This window comes from Micropterus dolomieu, linkage group LG07 (assembly GCF_021292245.1).
Source record: "Micropterus dolomieu isolate WLL.071019.BEF.003 ecotype Adirondacks linkage group LG07, ASM2129224v1, whole genome shotgun sequence".
NCBI classification, from domain to species: Eukaryota; Metazoa; Chordata; class Actinopteri; order Centrarchiformes; family Centrarchidae; genus Micropterus; species Micropterus dolomieu.
In genome coordinates, this window is record NC_060156.1 from 1,813,652 (window position 1) to 1,823,345 (window position 9,694).

At 42.8% G+C, this 9,694-nt stretch overlaps 1 protein-coding gene across 1 annotated transcript in view; it reads left to right on the plus strand.

The window, feature by feature from the left end:
* Nucleotides 1-720: 720 nt before the first annotated feature.
* Nucleotides 721-9,694, plus strand: part of LOC123974038 (CCR4-NOT transcription complex subunit 11-like) — a 15,039-nt gene continuing 6,065 nt past the window's right edge. The window contains exons 1-4 of the mRNA XM_046054456.1: nt 721-1,004; nt 4,059-4,183; nt 5,412-5,747; nt 9,386-9,550. Of these exons, the coding sequence (XP_045910412.1) occupies nt 721-1,004; nt 4,059-4,183; nt 5,412-5,747; nt 9,386-9,550 (910 nt within the window). The remainder of the gene's footprint in view (nt 1,005-4,058; nt 4,184-5,411; nt 5,748-9,385; nt 9,551-9,694) is intronic.

A 9,694-nucleotide genomic window follows, 5' to 3' on the forward strand; every position in this document is an offset into this window, starting at 1 on the left:
ACAAAGATCCGTGAGATAACACACAGGCAATTCACTTCTCGCTCGTCGCCTGAAAAGTTCAACTTCAGCTCGCTGAAGGGTTAAAGACTTTGTGGCTGTGTGGGGGTGGAGTCAGACATTCCACTAGGGAAAATTTAAAAAACGTCCGGTCAGGCTTTGTAAACAAGAATCGGAAAAAAACAGGGCATTTGCAACGCTCAGTGATCAAAATCAAGTTTGGAAAACCATGTTCTTGGGTGTTTATTGAGAAATAATCTCAGATACTCTGTGTGCGTTGATCACAATCGACTGACTGATTTCTAAACTCTGATTGGTGCACGGAGAGATGTGACATCACCTTCTTCCAACTGAGCCCGGCCCACTTCAGACTAGCGAGAAACAAACAGAAATATGAAAATCTCTCAGGTGAAAGATGTCGTGAAGTCTGAGACGCTGCAGAATAAACTCAACGAGTCAAAAGTACATTTGGCCTCGTCTCACGCTGTAACATGAATCTTTTGCTGCAGGGTGTTCTGGTGTTTTCAGGTCTCTCTTCAGTACACGAGGCTGCCGTTTCAGGACCCCCTGCAATCCTGGGACTGCACTTCTAGGACTGTAGTTCTTTTGCGACAGCGCCATCTAGTGGAGCGTTGGCGGTAATGCACAGCAACACGAAGGAGGTTAACCCTGTCGGCCTGCACGTCGACCGTGAGGCTAGCTGGCAGTATCAAAGTCCTAGAAATGCAGATCCGGTCCTGGGATTGCGGTCCTGCAGCTACATACTACTCTGTTAGACGTCCTGGACAGGTCATCAGAAATAAACATGTCCGCCCCGTTAACCCTGTGTCCACCTTTACCTCTTGCATGTACAGGAAGAACTCCCCCTACAGGACACTGGAGCCGGTGCGCCCCCCAGTGGTGCCCAACGATTATGTCTCCAGCCCCACCAGAAGTAACATGGCGGTCGGACAGGTTCCCAGTCCGGCCCGCACCGCCACCCTCAACCATCGACCCCGAACGTACAGGTAGCCGGGGTCGGCGTGGAAACATTGGCTGCCAGGAGGGGATTTCAGAGCTCTAACGGAGCCGCACATAACAAAATGTTTCTGCTCCCTGTTGTTTCTTTACAAAAAGGCAGATATTCAACACATCCTTACGTCCGGTTTGAGGCCACAGATGTAGAAATGTTTGGAGTGACTGGCTGCATCTATGCCGCTCTTAAATGCAGGACGAGGTTAATGACAATGTGGAATGACACAGACACACTTCATCCCAATCTAGACTGACGGATGTGTTGAAGATAAACTAGTGCTACAGAAGAGATGCCTCCTCTCAGCGCGTCTCATGTTCAGGCTGATCTGATCACATTTAGCACAGTGACTGAACACGAGCAAATATTTTGGGTCTGTTGAGGCAAGAAGCTGAATATATTTCCCAAAATGTCTTTTAATAAGATTTTGACCCGGCTCTAAAGCATCTCTGTGGACAAGACAGAAAAGTTAAAGTAACATCGCAGTAAAATAATAACCACGGCCATTTGCTGTTACATTTCCCCAAAATCTTTGCTTGTGAGTTGTCACCTTCGTCTGGCTTCTTTGTTAAACTTTGTTGTGTCACACTTCCGTCTGCTTTGGCTTCTTCAGTGTGTGAAATGTGCTGCTGTCCTGTGTTTCCTCTGTGCTTCTATCTGCAGTGACGCTCGCGGAGTTCATCTAGTTTTGGTGGATTTTAAAAAGACAGTATTGGGCATTACTAAGGCCCCGTCCACACTGCTCCGTTTTTAGTTTTAAAACGGATACGATCTCCGTCCACAGCGGCGTGCGGACGAAGAACCGCACCACATTTTATTTTGCATGGACCAATAACGAGCTGGGACTGTTACTGCGGCGGAAAACGTGGCGACATGCACAGCAGGTGCAGGTGGGACAGGAATATTTTAATAAAAAGACCAAATCTAAAACTCTGTCAGCAGCATCGTGTTCCTGCTTTGCAAGACCTATGAGACCCAATCAGAGAGTCAGTGTAGCTTCAAAATGATTTTAAAGCCGTTGTTTGAGATAAAATTACTACATAATGTTTCTTTAAACATAACACATCACACACAAAAGTAAATTTTCGTCTTACAATCTTCTTATTTAGCTCCCTTTAGAAAAACACTCATGAGTAGATGCTACAGAACACAAAACACTGACTGGTTAAAAATCTTAAATTGTTATTGTGTTTGCTGATATTAGGATGAACAACTAGATGTTAGAAAAGTTTATAAGCATCCAAAATGTCCTCTTGAGCGTCTTCTCAAGGCTGTTGAGAAAACGTCGGTGAATCCAGACCTGAAACCTTCAGACTTCAATTAAATCTACAGATGTGCCGACAGTCGTGTTGCTTCTGCGTTGAAGCGTCGCCGCTGAGCGAACACAGAGTCTAACGCTCTGCTTTCATCATCAACTAACCCAGTTTCTCTTCATTCGTTGACTCATTTTCAGTTTGTAGCTTCATTTTCTCTCCTCTGATCTTTATGTAACTGGACGGACGTGCTGGTGTGCTGGATGGGAAATTACAGCTTTTTAATTCTGCATCAGCTGATAAATGTAAAAGAGTAAAGAGCGTTTGTTATTGTTGATTATTGTAATGACGGCATGAGACGGAAACATATTTTCCCACTGTGGAGTCTCATAATGTTTTTAAATGTCATGCTGCATTTAGTTTGTTTGTTGTACTATGTTGAAATTTTTAATTAAAAAAAAAAAAAACAGTATAAAATATTTATAGAAAAGCAGAAGCACATTTTAAAGCATCACCTCTGCTGTCCAATCACAGCTCTGCTACACACTTCGTTCCCATCCAGTCACCACCTTTGCCTGTCCTGGTCCGGAGCCTTCAGCCAATCAGATTCTGTGTTTGCAGCTTTTCGTGGTTTCTTTGCTTCTGTGCCGACATTAACTCGACTCACTGCTGCTTTTACTCCACAGGCGGCTGACTTCCTGTCTGTCCGTCATCGTCTTCATCAGTTTGTCCTTCTGCTTCTTCCTCTTTTCTCCCGTCTTCAGTATCTGCTTGTGTCTTTACCTGTGAAGTTTGCCATGAGATGTGTTGTTGTTGTTGCTGGACATCAGAAAGTTTCATAACTAAGAGTAAAAACAGACACTAAACAAAAGACACAACGAGAATGTATTTTCTAAATTAATTACTGTAAAACTTTAAACACAGGCTTTAATTTGAGCTCTTTCACTGTCCCGGTGTGGCTACACGTTTTAAAAAATAAATGCAGGTCTTATAGATGTTCTCTGGATCTATAAAACCGGGACACCCGCTTGAGCTAAGCTGCTTAGATCACGCTGCAAATAATAAACCCACAGACTCGTCATCTACTGTCATAAATGACAAATAACAGCAGCAAATCCTCTCATTTAAAAAAGATGAAACCAGCAAATGTTTCACATTTTTGCTTAAACGATGAATCAATTATGAAAATAGTTGACAATTTTCTTTTTAATCGATTTAATTGAAACATTGTTGGTTCACTTTGTTTTACAGAAACAATGAGCACCGACGTATAATTCATTCAGATTTACCGGCATCGTAAACAAGAGACGAGACGGCAGCGCTGTGATGTGCTCGCTCGCATGAATGAGGTGTAATGTTGGTGTTATTCGATAGCCCGGTTTTTATTAAATAACATTCATATCGGTTTAAATAAACATTTCCGCCTTTGCGATAGTTTTTTGAGAAACGAATAAAAAGCCTGCTGCGGATATAGTCTGGGTGAGTTCAGTGATTAAAGCAAATAAAAACCCGGAGTATTCATTAAAGTTTTATGGTATCTAAATTTTTGTTTTCTTGTTTGTCAGAGTCGAGCAGCAGTCCCAAACCCAGAGATATTCACTTTATACTGATGTGGAAAGAAACTGCAACCAGAGAATATTTAATGTCTTCAAAAAATGACCGAAACGATGATTCAAAATATAAAATTACTTTTCGTTCAGCTTTGTGGGGCCCCACAAGACTGAAGGTCCGTTTGAGGGCTAGGACTTGGTTTCAGGGTCTGGGCAATGCATTGACGGCCGTGTGTCTGTACGCAGTGGCAGCAGCGGAGGCAGCCATCCCAGCAGCAGCAGTCGCAGCAGCAGCAGGGAGAACAGCGGCAGCGGCAGCGTGGGCGTTCCCATCGCCGTGCCCACGCCCTCCCCGCCCTCCACCTTCCCAGGTAACAAGAAGACTCACTGGAACATTTTACGTGTTACGTGTGCAAACACTGACTTTATTTATTCTGTTGTTGTTGGTTTAAATCAGGGTCCAACAATAGTGTGTTTTTCTCTGGAAGTAATAAGTTTACGTCACCTTTTTCATCCCTTTTGAGTTTGCAGCACCAGCGTAAACGGACGCACACTGGCGTTGTAGTCGCCATACCGGACAGAAGGCACAGGTGTGTAGGCGCATAGAGCGGCGTTTGCAACGGCGCTTAGAAACGAACGTAACAGACGTCTAAAACATGGAATGGCAGGGAAAAGACACGAATAATGACCCAGTATGTTTTTCTCTTAACGTTGTTTTGCGTCTCAGCTCTTGTCGTGTTTTAGGATTGTCCACCATTTCATTTTAAGTTAACAAGCCCGTCTGTGTCTGTCCTGCGTAGAACATGTTGAAAGCTGTAGTGTATATAAGACGGGCAGAGCGTTGTGTCGAGAGCAGAGCTGACGTAGTGACAGTGCTCGCGATGTAAGTACTTTCTGGCCCCAGGCCATCAGAAAGATTGTTGGACCCTGATAAAACTGGTTTGTAGGTTTGGAGAAGTTTGATTTGATGTTTTCTTTCATTGTGGTGTCGACGCAAAGGCGTCTCTTTGTGTTGACGAGTGGTGGCTGGACGTAAGGGCTCAGATTAGGAGTGTGATCATACACATGCATGATGGACAATATTGGGTTCACCTGAACAAGACGAGAAGCTAATTTAATATTTAATTCTTTTCAGGAAATATTCACTGCTGAAATAAATGGGAGTTTTGTGCATTGAACAGTTCATGTTCATTGCCTTACAATACATTTTATTATGCAGCAAATAAACCTTTCTCCAAGCATTTTTATTAATTATTTAACATATCATACAGCTTTAAGAACGTCCCCAGCGTCCTCAGTGTAACCGACACCTGTGTGTCCATGTGACTAGACGACAGGAACAATAGCGTCTGATTTAATTTATTAGGATCCCCGCTGGCTTCATCTGAACAAACGATTCGCTTCCCTCCCTCCTTCCCCTTTTATTCATTTCTTCTTTACGCGTCATATTTATTAAAGTTCATTTAATTTAACAGTAAAGTTATTAAACTACATAAACAGCTTAATTCTTTTTGATGTTTTAAAATCTTTCTTCTTGAGATGTTTACAGTTGAGCTGTGGCTTCCTCACACTTTCCTTCCTTTCCTTCCTTCCTTGAAGTTTCCCCGACTGCTGGACCAGCTAGCTCCTCCTCCACTGCCCCTAACTCCTCCCCCTCCCCGACTCCTTCCTCCTTCTCCTCCTCTTCCTCCACCGCAACCTTAACACAACCCAACGCACCCTTGCCACCAAACTCCCCCTCACAACACGCTGACTCGTCTCCTCAACCAAACTCGCAATCAAACGCACCCGCCAACCCTTCCCCGCCGTCTGACCCCGCCCCCAGCACGCCAGAGGTCCAGTCAGGTGTTCTGCCTGAAGAGCTGTCTCCTCTCCTCCCTCCTGCCCCACCTCCTCCACTCTCCTCCTCCTCCTCCTCATCATCACCTGCCGAAGGTGAGTTTCTCCGACGTCCACCTCCATCGCCAGCCTCGCCCTCCCCTCCCCTCCTCCTCCATCCATTCTCCATTTTTCCTTCTCAGAAAGGGAACAATCGATCAGGAAGCTCTGTCATCAGGTCGTTTACACGTGTGCTGCCGATCTGCTGCAACTTCACTTTAATTATCAATAATTAGTTATTGTTCTGCGACGTTCACTTTGTCACTAGAGCTGCAAGTTTTAGTGTCATTGTCAATTAATCTGCTGATTATTTTCTCAGTTAATCGATTAGCCGTTTGGCTGTAATGTCAGCTCAGATGTTCTGTTTACTGTCAGAGGATCAAACAAACCAGAAAATATTCACATTTAAGAAGCTAAAATTAAAGAACACAGCTGCCGATTTAATTTAATAGTTGACAACTAATCGATTCCTTGTTGCAGCTTAGTTGTTACTATAGTTATCACAGGCCAAGCATCAATATGTGGAGAAATAAAATGTGCAAATTCTGGATATTAGATTCATTAAATTACGTTTAATCAATAACGAGGCACCAAAAAGGATGTATTTTATAAATTAATATTCTAAATTTTTTTGTTTTCCTAATTGTAATGTAGCTGGATCGGGGCTGTCAATAAAGATTATTTTCACTGTTGATTAGTCTGCTGATTATTTTCTCCAATAATCAATTTTTATTATTATTAATCAGTTTTTTTTGTTTAATATAAAATAAACAAAGCGACGCTTCAGATGTTTTGTCAGAGCAGCAGATCCAAACCCAAAAAATTAAATATATATATTAGTATTTTAATATTTATATATTTTATGTTTTATTGTTATTTCACTTAAGCTAATTCCTTGTATGTGTAAACCTGCTTCAGCTGCTAAACTTTCACACGATCATTAATATCAATGCTCGACTAATGATTTTCACTCACACACTGTGCGAGTAATTTATATTAATTTGTAATCATACAGAAGGGACGTGGTTCTCGTGTTGCCTATTTAATTTAATTTCTACAAATACAACCCCAATTCCAATGAAGTTGGGACGTAAATAAAACCAGAATACATTCATTTGTAGATCCTTTTCGACCTAATATTCAATTTAACACACCACAATGATATTTAATGTTACTGATAAACTTTATTGTTTTTTGCAAATCGTCACTCGCTTTGAATTTGATACCTGCAACATGTTCCACAGAAGTGGGACAGGGGCCAAAACAGACTGGGAAAGTTGAGGAATGCTCCAAAAACAGCTGTTTGGAAGATTCCCCAGGCGAACAGGTTAATTGGAAACAGGCGAGTGTCGTTATTGGGTGTAAAAGGCTTCACAAGCAAGGATGGGGTGAGGTTCACCACTTTGTGAACAAATAGCCCAACAGTTTAAGAACAATGTTCCTCAGCGTACAGTTGCAAGGAGTTTAGAGATTTCATCATCCACGGTTCATAATATCATCAAAAGATTCAGAGAATCTGGAGAAATCAACAATCAATCAATGGAAAACCAACATTGAATGCTCATGACCTTCGACCCCTCAGGCGGCTCTGCATTAAAAACCATCAATGTGTAAAAGATATTACCACATTGGCTCAGGAACACTTCAGGAAACCTTTGTCAGTTAACACGGTTCGTCGCTGCATCGACAAGTGCAAGTTAAAACTCGACTATACAAAGCGAAAGCCACATATCAACGACACCCAGAAACGCCGCCGGCTTCTGCTGAAAGGTACATGCAGGTTTTTGAGCAACATACGCTGCCATCCAAGCAACGTCTTTTTCAATGCCAAGCCACATCCTGCACGTGGCTTCGTAGTAAAAGAGTGCGGGTCCCAGACCGGCCCGCCTGCAGTCCAGACCTGTCTCCCATTGAAAATGTTGCATTATGAAGCGCAAAATAGGACAACGGAGACCCCGGACTGTTGAGCAACTGAAGTTGGACATGAAGCAAGAATGGGAAAGAATTCCACCTACAAAGCTTCAACAATTAGTGTCCTCAGTTCCCAAACGCTTACTGAGTGTTGTAAAAAGGAAACCCAGCGGTAAACATGCCCCCGCATCAAATTCAAAGTGAGTGAGTATTTGCAGTTGATCAGTTAGAACATTAAATATCTTTGTGGTGTATTCAATTGAACATGGGTTGAAAAGGATTTGCAAATCATTGTGTTCTGTTTGTATTTGGGGTTGTAAATGTTAGAAGCTATAAATGAAGGCAAACGTGAACAAGAGCGCACCAACTAAACTCAGACAAACTAAATGACTTTCACAGACTTGATGGTTGTAATTCCTTCTTCTTTGACAGGTTTAGCTTATTTTATTATTAGTTTGCATCGTGTGATACGTGTTGTATCAGTGTTTTATACCCAGATGTAAAGCAGGCTGCACCTCCGCTGCTGTAACGCCATCCTACAGAAACGCTGTACTTGGCGATAAAGCGGATTCTGAGATATTTAGTTTATAGTGACAGATAATAGAATATATATAACAGAAAAGCAGCAGAACCGCACATTTGAGAAACTGCAACCAGAGAATATTTAACATTTTTGCCCAAATCGGTTTTCAATATATTTGCTAATTAATTTTAATGTGATCGATTAATCAGATAATCATTCCAGCTCTATTTCCAATCAAGCTAACGAATGTCTCCTCAGATCGCCGACCTCTCCTCGCTCAGAGATGAACCGTCAGGTAGCAGCTTCTCATGTTGAGCCGGGTCGGACTGGCTGATTGATCAGCTGATTAACATGAACGCTGTAAATAACTTCGCTCAAAGACTAAAATAAAACAGTTGTTGAGGCAGCGTGCTCTCTGCAGGCCTCAGGCGTCCACAGCACAGCTGTTAGAGGCACCAGGTGAGTCTCCCGTGTAAAGTCAGCAGGCTGCAGCTGTTATTTTATTTAACAGTTCATATTTCTGCTGTGAACATTAATCAGGCTCAAAGATGTTTCTGCCGTCTCTCCTGCAGTCTCAGATCATCTTACTTATGTTATTTTGTAAATGTAGTTACGTTCAGATGTTGAAAGCTGAACATAAGAAGATAAAAAGGATTCAGACTGAATAAAATGCTGCTGAGCTGCAGCCCTCAAGGTCTGATTTCACGCTTTGCGTTCAGGTCTGCTTTGCTTTTATTTTTAGGACACAAACATTCACCCTCCTGCACACACGGTGTCTTTCTGCCTCGACTCTTCGGCTAGTTGTTCATCTTTGCATCCTGCTTTCACCTTCGTTTTTTGGTTCACTGTCAGATATAAGCGTTCTGGCATTTTGTCTGTCGCGGTATCGTTTTTTTTGGAACCAGACGTGACCACATTTGGGCGAGAGGGTGGCGTTAGTTAGCTTGGTTAACAAGCTGCATCTGTAATTCATGATTCTGGCTTCACTTTTTAGACCCGTAGGTTCCTGCTTGAATAAAACAGGGTACATAAACCAGTTTGTCTTTTATATTCGGTAGTTTTTAATCACCTTGAGGCCTCGAAGGAAAGTCTAAGTGTTTCCTTTCTATCCATTCAGCCAACTGCACTTCATTTCCTCACCTCTCCAAAATGTTAAAAGCAGCCTCGTTGCTAATTTCCATCAAAACATTTTGATTTGTTACAAGTCCTGAACTGGATTCACCTGGTTTCCACCTCTCTCTCTCTCTCTCTGCTGTCTCAGGCCCTTTCGTCCCTCAGTTCTACAGTATGAACCGGCCTCAGCCTCGGCAGCAGGCTCAACAGGTGGGGGGGTCTCTGCCGTACCGCCGCCCCCCCTCTGTGACCGGTCAGCCGATCTCTACAGAGAACCAGGTCAACGGTGGTCCCTACTACAACCAAAGCCCAGGTATGCAGTCAGAGCCGTCTGATGAAGACACTGAAGTGTGCACGAGACATTTCCGCCCAGACTGAACTGTGATTCTGATCATTAGTGGAATAAAAAAGCTTAAGTATGTTAATGATCTCTGTGTGTGTTGGCAGCCTCCCCCCC